Source organism: Symphalangus syndactylus, chromosome 1 (assembly GCF_028878055.3).
Source record: "Symphalangus syndactylus isolate Jambi chromosome 1, NHGRI_mSymSyn1-v2.1_pri, whole genome shotgun sequence".
Taxonomy (NCBI): domain Eukaryota; kingdom Metazoa; phylum Chordata; class Mammalia; order Primates; family Hylobatidae; genus Symphalangus; species Symphalangus syndactylus.
Genome location: NC_072423.2, coordinates 109,670,450 through 109,686,237, shown reverse-complemented (window position 1 = coordinate 109,686,237; position 15,788 = coordinate 109,670,450). Strand labels below are relative to the sequence as shown.

The 15,788-nt window shown below is 42.8% G+C and overlaps 1 protein-coding gene across 7 annotated transcripts in view; it reads left to right on the top strand.

The window, feature by feature from the left end:
- The window catches only part of DOCK3 (dedicator of cytokinesis 3), a 677,098-nt gene that overhangs the window by 557,633 nt on the left and 103,677 nt on the right, over positions 1-15,788 (top strand). For 6 of the 7 annotated variants that reach the window (XM_055275673.2, XM_055275643.2, XM_055275636.2 and 3 more), the window contains exons 24-27: positions 6,277-6,469; positions 10,523-10,650; positions 13,056-13,202; positions 15,562-15,660. In XM_055275673.2, the coding sequence (XP_055131648.1) occupies positions 6,277-6,469; positions 10,523-10,650; positions 13,056-13,202; positions 15,562-15,660 (567 nt within the window). The remainder of the gene's footprint in view (positions 1-6,276; positions 6,470-10,522; positions 10,651-13,055; positions 13,203-15,561; positions 15,661-15,788) is intronic. The other variant, XM_055275641.2, reaches the window with a different exon arrangement.

The following is a 15,788-nucleotide window of genomic DNA, read 5'->3' as shown; positions in this document are numbered from 1 at the left end:
ACCCTGTCTCTACTAAAAATACAAAAAATCAGCCTGGCGTGGTGGCGGGTGCGTGTAGTCCCAGCTACTCGGGAGGCTGAGTCAGGAGAATGGCCTGAACCTGGGAGGCGGGGCTTGCATTGAGCCGAGATCACGCCACTGCACTGCAGCCTGGGTGACAGAGCGAGACTCTGTCTCAGAAAAAAAAAAAGAAAAAGAAATAACTTAGATCAGAACAGAGACACGAAAAATCCTTGAAAAAGTTCATGAATCCAGGAGCTGGTTTTTTGAAAAGATTAACAAAATAGATAGACTGCTAGCCAGACTAATAAAGAAGAAAAGAGAGAAGAATCAAATAGACACAACAAAAAATATGATAAAGGGGCGATCACCACTGATCCCACGAAATAGAAACTACCATCAGAGAATACTATAAACATCTCTGTGCAAATAAACTAGAAACTCTGGAAGAAATGTATAAATCCCTGGACACACACACCGTCCCAAGACTAAACCAGGAAGAAGTTGAACCCCTGAATAGACCAATAGCAAGATCTGAAATTGAGGTAGAAATTAGCAGTGTACAACCAAAAAAAGCCCAGGACCGGACAGATTCACAGCCAAATTCTACCAGAGGTACAAAGAGGAGGTGATACCATTCCTTCTGAAACTATTCCAAACAATAGAAGAAGAAGGACTCCTCCTGAACTCATTTTATGAGGCCAGCATCATCCTGATATCAAAACCTGGCAGAGACACAACAAAAACAGAAAATTTCAGGTCACTATCCCTGATGAACATCGATGCGAAAATCCTCAATAAAATACTGGCAAACTGAATCCAGCAGCACATCAAAAAGCTTATCCACCACAATCAAGTCAGCTTCATCCCTGGGATGCAAGCCTGGTTCAACCTACACAAAAAAATAAATGTAATCCATCACATAAACAGAACCAATGACAAAAACTACTTGATTATCTCAATAGATGCAGAAAAGGCCTTCGATAAAATTCAACATCCCTTCATGCTAAAAACTCTCAATAAACTAGATATCGATGGAACGTATCTCAAAGTAATAAGAGCTATTTATGACAAACCCACAGCCAATATTATACTGAATGGGTAAAAGCTGGAAACATTCCCTTTGAAAACCAGCACAAGACAAGGATGCCCTCTCTCACCACTCCTATTCAACATAGTATTGGAAGTTCTGGCCAGGGCAGTCAGGCAAGAGAAAGAAATAAAAGGCATTCAAATAAGAAGAAAGGAAGTGAAAGTGTCTCTGTTTACAGATGACATGATTATATATTTAGAAAACCCCATTGTCTCAGCCCAAAATCTCCTTCAGCTGATAAGCAACTTCAGCAAAGTCTCAGGATACAAAATCAATGTGCAAAAATCATAAGCATTCCTATACGCTAATAATAGACAAACAGCCAAATCAGGAGTGAACTCCCATTTACAATTGCTACAAAGAGAATAAAATACCTAGGAATACAACTTAGAAGGAATATGAAGGACCTCTTGAAGGAGAACTACAAACCAGTGCTCAAGGAAATAAGAGAGGACACAGACAAATGGAAAAACATTCCATGCTAATGGATAGGAAGAATCAATATTGTGAAAATGGCCATACTGCCCAAAGTAATTTATAGAGTCACTGCTATCCCCATCAAGCTACCACTGACTTTCTTCACAGAATTATAAAAAAAACTACTTTAAAGTTCATATGGAACCAAAAAAGAGCCTGCATTGCCAAGTCAATCCTAAGCCAAAAGAACAAAGCTGTCGGCATTATGCTACCTGACTTCAAACTACACTACAAGGCTACAGTAACCAAAACAGCATGGTACTGGTACCAAAACAGATATATAGACGAATGGAACAGAACAGAGGCCTCAGAAATAATACCACACATCTACAACCATCTGATCTTTGACAAACCTGACAAAAACAAGCAATGGGGAAAGGATTCCCTATTTAATAAATGGTGTTGGCAAACTGGCTAGCCATATGCAGAAAATTGAAACTGGACCCCTTCCTTACACCTTATACAAAAATTAACTTAAGATGGATTAAAGACTTAAACATAAGACCTAAAACCATAAAAACCCTAGAATAAAATCTAGGCAATACCATTCAGGACATAGGCATGGGCAAAGACTTCATGTCTAAAACACCAAAAGCAATGGCAACAAAAGCCAAAATTGACAAATGGAATCTAATTAAACTAAAGAGCTTCTGCACAGCAAAAGAAGCTATCATCAGAGTGAACAGGCAACCTATAGAATAGGAGAAAATTTTTGCCATCTATCCATCTGACAAAGGGCTAATATCCAAAATCTACAGAGAACTTAAACAAATTTACAAGAAAAAAACATCAAAAAGCGGGCGAAGGATATGAACAGACACTTCTCAAAAGAAGACATTTATGCAGCCAACCATCATATAGAAAAAGCTCATCATCACTGGTCATTAGAGAAATGCAAATCAAAACCACAATGAGATACCATCTCACACTAGTTAAAATGGCGATCATTAAAAAGTCAGGAAACAACAGATGCTGGAGAGGATGTGGAGAAATAGGAACGCTTTTACACTGTTGGTGGGAGTGTAAATTAGTTCAACCATTGTGGAAGACAGTGTGGCGATTCCTCAAGGATCTAGAACTAGAAATACCGTTTGACCCAGCAATCCCATTACTGGCTATAAACCCTAAGGATTGTAAGTCATTCTACTATAAAGACACATGCACACGTATGGTTTTTTTCTTTCTTTCTTTCTTTTTTTTTTTTTTTTTTTTGATGGAGTTTCACTCTTGTTGCCCAAGCTGGAGTGCCATGCAGTGATCCCAGCTCACTGCGACCTCCACCTCCCATGTTCAAGCGATTCTCCTGCCTCAGCCTCCTGAGTAGCCGGGATTACAGGCGCATGCCACCATGTTCAGCTAATTTTTTTATTTTTTATTAGAAACGGGGTTTCACCCTGTTTGCCAGGCTAGTCTCGAACTCCTGACCTCAGGTGATCCACCTGCCTCAGCCTCCCAAAGTGCTGGGATTACAGGCATGAGCCACCACACCCAGCCACACACATATGTTTATTGCAGCACTGTTGACAATAGCAAAGATTTGGAACCAACCCAAATGCTCATCAGTCATAGACTACATAAAGAAAATGTGGCACATATACACCATGGAATACTATGCAGCCATAAAAAAGGATGAGTTTATGTCCTTTGCAGGGACATGGATGAAGCTGGAAACCATCATTCTCAGTCAACTAACACAGGAACAGAAAACCAAACACCACATGTTCTCACTCATAAGTGGGAGGTGACCAGTGAGAACACATGGACACAGGGAGGGGAACATCACACACCTGGGCCTGTTGAGGGTTGGGGGACTAGGGGAGGGATAGCATTAGGAGAAATACCTAATGTAGATGACGGGTTGATGGGTGCAGCACACCACCATGGCACCTGTATACTTATGTAACAAACCTGCACATTCTGCACGTGCATCCTAGAGCTTAAAGTATAATAATTAAAATAAAACTTCAAAAAAAGATTAGATTAGATTCAATATTAGAAATATCAGTATGGGAAGAAAGTTTGCTTTCTTATATTAAAACTACCTGACCAATCACCTGAGCCCAAGAAGTTAAGGCTACAGTGAGCTGTGATTGCACCACTGCACTCCAGCCTGGGCGACAGAGTGAAACTCTGTCTCAAAAATAAACAAAACTGCCTGGCCAGCAAATCTGTTACCTTTCCACACAGCCTTACCCTAGAACAAATCAAGAATTCATTACCCCAGTCAAAAGGGAGGTATTTTTCCTTACAAGATGAATGTCAATTTTTATGTAATGGTGTATAGTTCTTCAACTTTTTGAAGCTAAATATTACACCAAAACCTGTCAGCAAAGATCAGACAGCCTCTCTCATGTCCAGTCATTCAGTCACTGCCAGGTATATTGTTAGCCCAAGTATATATTTAAACTCTGCCTCATTTAATATTAAAATAGTCTACTTTTTTGTTTTCCACTTGCCTCTGTGTTGCCTCTTGATACCAGTTGCCTATAGGTTTCTCAGCCCAGAGGACAGGTGATCAACTGGGAGTACCTTAAGGCTTCCTTGACTCTATAAGGGAGTGGACTCTATAAGGGAGTCTATAAGGAACTCTATGAGTACCTCAAGGCTTCCAGGTGCTTCTGTAAGGAAGACACCTGTGATCTCCCCTTCTAAGTACCTTAAGCTGTTCATCTTCCTCTTCCATTCCCCTCCCACAGCCAAAATATGGAGAGATTAGAGGTAGCTAGCAAAGCAATGCAGATACACTTTCTGGGAACTTTGTAACACAGTAATGCCCTGTACTGAGTGGCACACTCCTACTACATCAGGATAAATAGCTTAGATCTGGTCTTGGCTAAGACCTGTGTGAGAATCAGACCTTCTTCTTTGGTGCAAGGCTCATGTTTCCTGAGTTTCACAACTCTCTCTCTCTCTCTCGCTCCCCCTCCATATATATATATATATATATATATATGTATGTATATTATTCAGTTAGACTTTATATCTTTGATTATGACCACTAGAAGATGTCAGGGTGTGAGAATCCTTCTGTCCTGGTGTCTAAGTACAGGATATTTTACCATTTAAGAGAGCAAATGAGTTACTGTTTGTTATTGATTATAAAGCACCTACTTCACCACTCCTTTGTCTTTTATATCTAAGCTGCTAACGATGTGTTTTGTTCTGGTTCTAATTACTGCACAACAATCTCCATGATATTCCAGGGAGTTATAAATCTGCAGATAGAATTCATATAAGTTCTGCAACTGGGCCTGGCCCGAATAAAGACCACAGCACAAGCCTGTTTTCCATGGCATAAATTTTCACTCACTCTAAGCCAGTGTTTGTTGCCTGATGGAGCAGTCAAGAAAACAGCCTTCCCTCCCCAACCTGCCATTTGGGAAGGGTGCATTCTCACCTTTTTGTCTCAAGATGGCACTCCATTTCTCTTTGTAAATCCTGAGTTAATGGCATAAGGGGGGTTGGGGGAGGGGGGAGGGACAGCATTAGGAGATATACCTAATGCTAAATGATGAGTTAATGGGTACAGGAAATCAACATGGCACATGGATACATATGTAACAAACCTGCACATTGTGCACATGTACCCTAAAACCTAAAGTATAATAAAAAAAAAAAGAGAAGTGAAAAAAGTCTTCATGCTGCTTCACTTAGACAAGAGAAAATAATGAGAACCAGCATGTATCAAAGGCCTATTGTGTTCCAGGCACTCTACGAGAAACTTCATGTAAAAATTTCCCTCATACCAGTATCAAGACATAAATAATAGCATCATCCCCATTTTGTAGATGGGGAAACAGAGAATTAGGCAGTAACTTGCCAAAGTTTATGTGTCAGGTAAGTGGTAAAGCTTGGATTTGAACTTGTGTCTACTTCCAAAACCCATTCTCTTTCTCCTATAGTGCTCTGCCTCCCAAAGGCTGTGGAACTGTTCTATTATCAGATTGTTCTCAAGAAACTACCTTATGGTCTGCCAGAGCTTACATCCTAGAAGAAAAGCCTAACATGCACACTCCCACTCCCTTGCTTGGGTGTCTAGGTGGCTGAACTCTAAGCCCACGTCAATAGTCCTCAAGAGTTTATGGCTAACTAAATACACACATTTCCCATCCTCTTGAATTTACTCTTGAGACTACCAGGCATCACTTATGACGAAAATAATTTATGAAGTCTTCATATTTCATGGTTGCAAATGAGAATCTCTATTCTGGGGAAATGGTACAGCTCTCAGAACTGGATCACTGGCTGCAGGGCTGTGAGCAGAGTTCAGCTGGTGCTGCTTGAAGGAACTCAGCTCTCTCTGCCATACTTTCTTGAGTTTGGAACCAAAATTGGAAAGTTAAGAACTTGATCATAGAGACAAACAAAAATATAAATCCATTTTATGAATAGAAACAACTGTGGATCTTAAGCCACATTGAGCAGATTTTTCTTTATACCCCATTCTCTTGCCAGCAAATGCTGTATGCAAGTTATGAAAGCCTCAGATTGCCTGGATCCCAGTAAATTATCTTGTTTCCGTTTCCTTTTTGGTTTTTCTTGCTCCATGCCTGAGTGCTGTAGTCAGTGGCCAGGGAGGAGCCCACCCAAGGCAGAGATGCTACAGTGTCTTCTCAGCCTCTCACCACCTTGTATCATTGTCTGAGCATGAAAGATAGACACACACCCTAACTCTGTGCTAACCACAGCTTCATTTGCTTCTATAGGCTGCACTCCTCAATTCTTTCCCAACCATCTTTGACGAGCTGCTGCAAATGTTCACCGTGCAGGAGGTGGCAGAGTTTGTGAGAGGGACACTGGGGAGCATGCCCAGCACTGTGCACATTGGGCAGTCAATGGACGTGGTCAAGCTGCAGTCCATTGCCAGGACAGTGGATAGCCGCCTGTTTTCTTTCTCAGGTAAATCAAGTTGGGATGAGAGTCCTCCTTCCTTCCAGAGGTGATAGCCAAGTGATAATCAAAGGATCAGTTTCCTCAACCATTATGCAAGAAACCAGTGACCCTTAAGATACAGAATTTTTTGGTAAACTATAATAGAGTATGCAGCCAAGACCTAGGCCTACTGCCTTACTCACAGTTTATTCCTAGGAATCCATACATACGAGCATGTCACTGGGGTGGTGTCTGAGTCCATTCAGGCTACTGTAACAGAATACCATAGACTGGGTGGCATGTAAACAGCAAACTTTCTCATAGTTCTGGAGGTTAGGAAGTCTAATATCAAAGCACCAGCAGATTCAGTGTCTGGTGAGGCCCACTTCCTGGTTCATAGACAGTTGTCTTCTCTCTGTGTTCTCACATAGCAGAAGGGCCAAGGCAGCTCTCTGGGGTCTCTTTTTTTAAAAGGTCGCTAATCTTGTTCATGAGGGCCCTGCCTCCAGGCCCACAGCTTCCAAGAACAGAGCCTGCCATATCCTCAGGAAAGGAAGGAGAGGAAAAGAGAAGGGACTATCTCAAGGAAATAAGGATAAGCCAAGAAAATAAAAGAGGCCCTACAGATCACTTGAGGTCAGGAGTTCAAGACTAGCCTGGCAAACAGGGTGAAACCCTATCTCTACTGAAAATACAAAAAATTAGCCAGGCGTGGTGGCGGGCACCTGTAATCCCAGCTACTCAGGAGGCTGAGGCAGGAGAATTGCTCGAACCCAGGAGGTGGAGGTGGCAGTAAGCCAAGATCATGCCATTGTACTCCAGCCTGGGCAACAGAGGGAGACTGTCTCAGAAAAAAAAAAAAAAAAAGAGGCCCTGAAAGGGGGCCCTGAGGACCCTGTGCTTTCTTGTTTCCTTGCCATACCATTTGATACCTTTTCCAGTCTTTGGAGAACCAACAAGGATTAGAGAGAGAAATGGACAGGGAGCTCTTTATGCTCCCCAAGGGGTCAGGACAATCTAATATATTAGCAGCCTAGTCTGTCTTTCACGAAGAACTTCCGGTTTTATTCCTGAAGCCACATCATATGTGATCAAGTTCTGCCTTGCAGGGACAACCAAATGCTCAATGGCCAAATATTAAGATCAGTGTGAGCCTGATTCTTTAAGAATAATATCACTGTGGTAGGATAAACTTCTGAGGCACAGAAATAAATCCAAAACACCAGCAAAACAATTATTAGAATTTTTATAATTTTTGGTGGTTAATTTTTTAGGTTTGACTTTTTTTTTTTTTTTTTTTTTTTTGAGACGGAGTCTCACTCTGTTGCCCAGGCTAGAGTCCAGTGGCATGATCTCAGCTCGTCGCAACCTCTGCCTCCTAGATTCAAACAATTCTCCTGCCCCGGCCTCCCAAGTAGTTGGGACTACAGGCATGCACCACCATGCCTGGCTAATTTTTTTTTTTTTTTTGTATTTTTAGTAGAGACAGGGTTTCACCATATTGGCCAGGCTAGTCTCAAACTCCTGACCTCATGATCCGCCCGCCTCAGCCTCCCAAAGTGCTGGGATTACAGGTGTGAGACACCGTGCCCGGCCAGGTTTGACTTTTAAAGTATAAGAACAAAAATTTCTCAGCCCAGTGCTACACACATTTGTAATACTAAATAGATGTTCCCTTTGACTTAGCTCTGCCAGCGTATGACATTGCTAGTAGTAGTAAAGCTGCCACCAAGAAAGTCATCTTTTTTCCACCAGAAACTGTTTATTCTGGTAAACAGTTGTCTCTTCTCCGGCTCCTATACCGAAGACTTTATTAATGGTTTGGGCACACTGTCACTGAAGGCCACTGTTCACACTTGAGCTTTGTGCACTGCTTAAAGAAAATGCTTTCGGCTGGGCACGGTGGCTCACACCTGTAATCCCAGTACTTTGGAAGGCCAAGGCGGGTGGATCACGACATCAGGAGATTGAGACATCCTGGCCAACATGGTGAAACCCCGTCTCTACTAAAAATACAAAATTTAGCCAGGCATGGTGGTGGGCGCCTGTAGTCCCAGCTACTCAGGAGGCTGAGACAAGAGAATGGCGTGAACCCAGGAGGCAGAATTTGCAGTGAGCTGAGATTGCGCCGCTGCACTCTAGCCTGGGCGACAGAGTGAGACTCTATCTCAAAAAAAAAAGAGAAAGAAAATGCTTTCAAAATATGTGGGAAGGGGAACAGCAGACTGCTCTCACTGACATACTTTATTTCTAATATCTCTGCATGTACTTGCTGCTTCACACAAACACTTCAGAAAAATTTTCTTAATATTTATGTGGCCTTGGACTATGTAATTGGATTTTAGATGACAAACACCACCAAAATTTCATTTGCATCTCACTTTCATTGAATGCTTGTGTTGCAGCATCTTCCCTGAAGCAAAAGGTTCTTTACCAGTGATGTCCTTTAACCAGCACTGGTATTCACAAAGTATAAATTTGGTCTCTTCGTCAGCAGGTTCTAGTAACTAACCACTGTTTGTTTTCTGTAAGCAGCTATTGGTTGTTACAAATACTAAGTATGTTGGTATTTTCATCTACACAGTGCAGTATCAACTTTTTTTATTCAAGCAGCCTTTTAAATCTAGACTAGCTAGTATTCTATTCTGTTTGAACATATTCTAAGCATTTGACAAGGCAGTGCCCAAATCTCTTATGTCATGTAATTTGTCTTTGACTGAAAAAGATTTGCTGTCTGAATTTCACGTGTAACTCTTAACAAAGGACAGATATGAACAATAAATCCAAAGTGCCATGGCTTGTTTGTGTTACTGATAATCTGACTAAATCATGCTGGCCAGATATGATGGGACCTGCAGAGTCACACAATCACCGACTACATAGGAATACAGGGTGCCAGAAACACATTCACACTTGTATTTCACTTGTCTTCTAACCTCCCTTGTGAAGTAAATGTATTATAGAAGAGGCCCTTACACCCCATTCTACAGATGAGGAAAATAAAGCTCATGAGAGGAGTCAACTTGCCTGAGGTCTCAGAACGAGTTAATAAGGGAGCTTGAAGTAGGACAGCCTTCCTGAATTTAGGATTCTAAATATAGTCAGATCCTGATGAAAGTGCTATTCGGTAACATTGGGAGAAATCATTTGAAGTGTTCAGTAGGATTGGTGATAGATGTTGGCTAATTATCAAAGTCTTGTCACAAGACAAAGGTCGTGCTTCAATTGTGTTCATTGCTGTGTACACACTGAGCAGCAATCTAACAAGCCTGTGGGGGAAAGGGAGCAGGGCTGTTGGCTGTGGCAAGGTAAACGCTCACAGGAGTGGAAGTGTCAGACTATCTACCTAGCCAGGGCATAAAGAGGGACAATCTATAATCCATTTCAAGCCTGCAAGTTCAGTCAGCATAGTTCATAGTAAGTATACCATTTAAGTGGAATTTTTGCTGTAAACCGTGCTTTTAATTTGGAGTCTGATCATTAAAGAGATTTCATTTGGGACCAGGTGTGGTGGCTTACACCTGTAATCTTAGCATTTGGGAAGGACAAGGAGGGAGGATCGCTTGAGCCCAGGAGTTCAAGACTAGCTGGGCAGCATAGTGAGACCTAATCTACAAAAAATGAAAAAGTTATCCGAGTGTGGTGTCATACACCTGTGGTCCCATCTGCGTGGGAGGCTGAGGTAGGAGGATTGCTCTAGCAATCCTAGAAAATTGAAGCTGCAGGGAGCCATGATCATGCCCCTGCATTCCAGCCTGGGTGACAGAATGAGACCCTGTTTCCAAAAAAAGATACTTCATTTGGAAGCAGACTGCTAACATTCATCCTGCACAAAATGTCATGGATGCTTGGTATTGAAATGAGAACAAAGGAAAGATGGAAGAATAATGTCACGTGATGGCTTATAATCTCCAGGCAGTGAGCTTTCAGGCCCTTGTAAGGTGAGGAGATTACCTTCACTTTTGCTCTAGTCTGAACCGCACCTGCTTTGAGAATAGCTAAGTCCCACAATGCCACTGGCTTCCTGCAGTAGCTAGTTCTCCTCTAAAGTTTTCTTCACCTTTGTATTTTCTCTCCCAGAATCCCGCCGCATCCTGCTTCCTGTGGTTCTCCATCACATTCACCTTCACCTGAGGCAGCAGAAAGAGCTGCTAATTTGCTCAGGGATTCTTGGCAGCATCTTCTCCATCGTCAAGACCAGCTCTCTGGTAGTGGCCCCACACCCACTCCACCCTGCTCAGCTCTTCCCTAGTCTTGTGTTACTTTAGCCAGAGGCAGACCAACAAAGATCACTTTGTGCACTCTTCAGTCACAGATGCTTTCATCAGTGACAGGCAGGTGCCCAAGTGAATGGAGGCCTGTGTGTTCCCAGCAGGTTTCTCAGTACAACACATTCTTGCTATTTTTAAAGGTTGCACTACCATAAATCTACCCAGAAATATAGTTATCTGTAGTACCACAAAGCCCAACTCTGTGTCATGCTGTTTCCATCAATAGGTTTTAATTCTGGATTTTTGGGAGTTTTCTGAGAATATTCAGGCATGAGCACAGGGAGGCAGATCCAGACTTGAGAGGTAGCTTGCTTATTCAGGCTCTTCTGTTAGCTTCCTGACAGCTTGTTTCCACCCATATGGCGTTCCTATACAGTGCCAAATGAGGTCAGGGCATACGAGAGGTTAATGTTGCCCACCAGAGCTCTGAGCCTCAGAGGATGGTAGAATTGTGCTTTAGGGGTCGGGTTTCAACTGATATTGCTTTTACCCATTTTCTTTCCTCTTTACTTTTTCTTTTTAAAAGAAATCGGTGGTAGGAGGGGATGAACTGAAGTAGGGAAAGAGAGAAGGAAAGATATGAATTAGGCACGGGTGAGGGTAGGAATTTATTTTAATGATACTTATTCCATGTACTTTTGATCATAGAAGAAAGGCATATTACTTATAGAAAATTCAGAAACTATAGAAAAGCATAAAGAAAGAAATGTAGAACAAAAATGGATTTTTAAATTATACCATTTTATTAAGTTGCTAGAGAATAGAATTTCACATGCATTTAAAATGAAGGGCAGTTGCCAGGTGATAAGAATATACAAGGATAGACTATCCACACGGAGTGGGAGAGGCACCTAAAAAAAAAGAGTATATTGTGTTCGAGCAGGGGACAGGGACTCAGTAGGATACTCTGATGTTCAAACTTAAAGTGCCATCTGGTGACAGGGGTCTAGCTTGGCAGAGAGTGACTATGATGGTGATAATAGCCCTATTATTTGATCTTGGCTCCAGGTAAGACTTGGCAGCTCTTCTTCCTACCAGGCCTCAGAGAAGCCACACCAAGCACATAAGATCTACTCGTAGCCCAAGGTTGTATTGAGGGGGTAGACAGCTTATTGCTAAAGGAAAGAGAGAAATTGAAGCAAAAAAAGAGGAGGAATGGAACACGAGTGGGAACCAGTAAAAACTTGGAGGTGATGGTTTGGTTGTGTTTGTAGGGCTAGAGTCAGTGCAATTAGTTGCTTATAACTACCCAAAGATACATCACTGGTAAGTGTTATGATCAGTTCGACAGATAGGAGAGATGACTTTGGTCCCAAGAGCTGCTCAAATTCTTCATGTGGAATGGGGCAGAGTATAATTAAAATGGATGGATGGGTAGAGGGACAATGAAATTGAAGCTCAATGAGAGCAGAGCCATTATCTCTCTTGTTCACCTCTATATATTCAGGTTCTCAAACAGTGACTGGCACATGGTAAATGTTTAGTGAATGATAGATTGATGTATGGGTGAAGGATAGACACCAGGACCAGTAATAGTATAAACATCTTAGACAAGAGGCAACAGGAATCTCTTTGTGAGATAATTAAAATCATGCTACAGAATTTGAGATGAATGTGAGAGGTCTATAATAGGATAACAGACTCTTCCTAAATTAGGAAGTGGCCCTTAGTGAGGAGACATGCTCCATTGTTTTTGTGAGGTGGCCAGAGAAAGATGCACTGAGGCTGGAGTCCTTCAAATGGACCCCGTAACACGAGCAAGAGTGCTGAGGAGCTAGAAGTGGACCCAGGCATATCTAGGCAGCAGTCCTGGCTGGCAAAAATTGAGGGCACCCAAGGGGAAAACCCTGAGGAGAAAACAGGGTGCTCAGAAAGATGAGCTACTTCTGTGCATTAGTGCTGTGCACTAGTGAAGGTGCCGCTGCCACACCCTGTAGTGTGAATTCGTCACCATTTCTCAAACTTTATCATTTCTGAAAGTGTCAGCAGAGTTTTGCCTTCTCCTGGCTATTCTAGGGAAATCAAAGAAAACATATAACTCAGGATCTTTGCTTCTGCCCTGTATATCAAAATTAATGTATCTGCTTGAGATTCAAAGTTGCAGGTGGTGTTGAGTTAGGGTAAGGCCCCAGCCACCATGCCTGGGCAGCAGTGGCAGTTGTGCCTCACCTTCTCTCAAAGCCATTGTCCTGTGTTCCTTGACACTGCATGTTGGTGAGACTGAGAGCTTGGTGTTGGGAATCCAGAAGACTACTGCTGATGTGGCTGACCTAGTAAGTGCTGCCAGCTGTACTTCAGCCTGGCTTGGTGCTAATGGTGTGCTCTCTTGCTGCTCGCTCCAGGAGGCAGATGTCATGGAGGAAGTAGAGATGATGGTGGAGAGCCTCCTGGACGTGCTCTTGCAGACTCTGCTCACCATCATGAGCAAATCGCACGCTCAGGAGGCGGTAAGAGGGCAGCGGTGCCCGCAGTGCACAGCCGAGATCACTGTTAGTAACTAACATCCAGGTTTTCTTGCCTTCTTTTCTAACCCGGGGCTTCTCCACAGCACTCCCCCTCCATCTTACCATCCCACCACCTTCATCTCAGCCTCCCCTCCTGCATGGTTGTCAGCATGCTGCCCTCTTCCCTTCTTGAGTCTGACTCTCCTCTCTACTCTGAAAGCTCTAGGTTCATATTCCCAGGACTGTTCTTTAGGGCAGATCTGGGGAATGTTTCTCGTCCTGTTTTCCTGCATACTTTGAGCCAAGTCATTTTCTATATTGTGGAATGAAGCAGGGATGTATGTAAGATGTAGTAAGAGGTTGAAGGTGAAAAACAGACTATTTCTTCTAGGAACCCCCTCATACAGGTTCTCCTAAATGATGTACAGGACAGAATAATTTTCTCAAAATTGGCTTCTATCTACAAATTAGTTGCTTTTGTCCATTATGTTTGTATCTAAATTTTTAGCATTTGGAAAAATGTGATGAAGTAAATTTCACTGGTATTAGTGAATAATGATTTTTCTGTGATCTAATTAGAAGAGAAACAAACTGGGAAGGCTTCTCAGGAGGGGCAGAGAGACAATGCCTTGGGCCCCTCATGCACCCCAACTCCAGAGTAGACTTACTTCTCAGCCCTGAGGTGGGGACATGATAAACAGTTTTCGTGGAATCTTTCCATTGGCAGATGGGAGATTACAGTGATCTCTCTGAAGAAAACCCTCTGGAGCAAGCCAAGCTACAGCATGCTAGGGAGAGCAGGGAGCACTCAGGGAGCAGGTATGTGTTCTGGAGCACTGGGGGAAAGAGTGTCTGCTCCTTTAGGAGCCTCTGCTGAAGGCACTCTCACTGTAAGTAAAAAACATATATATATATATATGTACCCTGGCATTTCCTGGTAACCCAGCCTTCTAACCAACACTTACACAGTGCTTGCTGTGGGCCAGACCCTGCTTTAAGCACTTGTCCAATATTAGCTCATTTAGCAGTACTAAGGAAGTGATTCATTTTATGTAGATTATAATGAGGATGATAATAACTGTAATTTATTCAGTACCTTTCTACATAATGGACTTTATTCTTAAATGCTTTATGTACATTAACCCATCTGACCCTCATGACAAATTACCTATAGCTTATTATGCCCATTTTTCAGATAAAAATGAGGTTCATGAACATATATATTTTGCACACATGTATTTTTAATAATTTCAGGCCAGGCACGGTGGCTTATGCCTATAATCCCAACACTTTGGGAGGCCGAGGCAGATGGATCATCTGAGGTCAGGAGTTTGAGACTAGCCTGGCCAGCATGGCGAAACCCTGTCTCTGCTAAACATACAAAAAAAAAAAAAAAAATTAGCTGGGCATGGTGGTGGGCGCCTGTAATCCCAGCTACTCGGGAGGCTGAGGCAGGAGAATCGCTTATACCTAGGAGGTGGAGGTTGCAGTGAGCCAAGATCATGCCATTGCACTCCAGACTGGGCAACAAGAGCAAAACTCCATCTCAGAAAACAACAATAATAATAATTTCAGAGACCTAGAAAGGGTTTGAGAGACTAAAACCTGTTGTCACTTCCTCATGAGTTTATAAACTTTTGAAAATTGCCCAAGTGAAGTAAGTGTTCTCCCTCCCTTTTAAGGAGGCAACTAAGAGGAGGCCATGCTTGCCTGCCCCATGCCAAAAGTTGCTGTAAGATGGTTTTTGAAGTCCTTAAGGCAGGATTTTATTCCGTGTATCCCAGTTGGGACTTGAAGACATTTTGAACATTGATATTTCTCCTTTAATTTCTACTTGTCTTAAAGCCCATAGCTTGTCCCCTCAAAAAGGTCAGTTTTAACTCCTCTGCCTTTCATACAGGCATATTGATCTGCTGTGTTTTGTTTGCCCAGTCCAGTAACCCTGTGCAAATTCTAGGAGGTTCCAAAGAAGTCCTTGTAGAAGGGCTGCTCTAGCCCAGCAGGATCGGCAGAGTCCAAATTCTATCCAGAGGAGGTTAAGCTCTCCCCTGTTCCAAGTATCCTCTATAGACTTCAGTACAATGCCTTGGCAGCAAAGGACTATTTAGCCAAAACTTTCCTAGGAAAAAAAGGGAGAATATTTGTCTCACTTTGCAGTACTACTTTATTATAGTTTGAGGTTTTTCAATAGCCCCATGCTGCAGAGGGCTTATTCCCCCGCCGCCAATCCCTCCGGGCTTTCCTTAGCAGAAAAGAAAGCTTTAGAGGGCTAGATTTGTCATCTTTCTTCCATGATCATTGGGGCCATCTCAGACCCTCCCTTCTCTCCTTGCCCTCTGTCGATTGGGGGAACACAGCCCTTGCAATTGGCCATGCTAAGTGTTTTTTTTTGGTTGGTCCCTAGGGCGAGTATGTGTCCTGCCTTCTCTCACTGCTCCGCCAGATGTGTGACACCCATTTCCAGCACCTCCTGGACAACTTCCAGAGCAAAGATGAACTCAAGGTAGGCAGTAGAACACCTTTCCTCTGGGAGAGGAAGTGTGCAGCCAGCACTCCCCGGGGGCTTTTTCCCTGTCAGGGGGATGAGTGCAAGTGACTAGCATTGCCATGGGTGTAGGATTCACCAGCCCT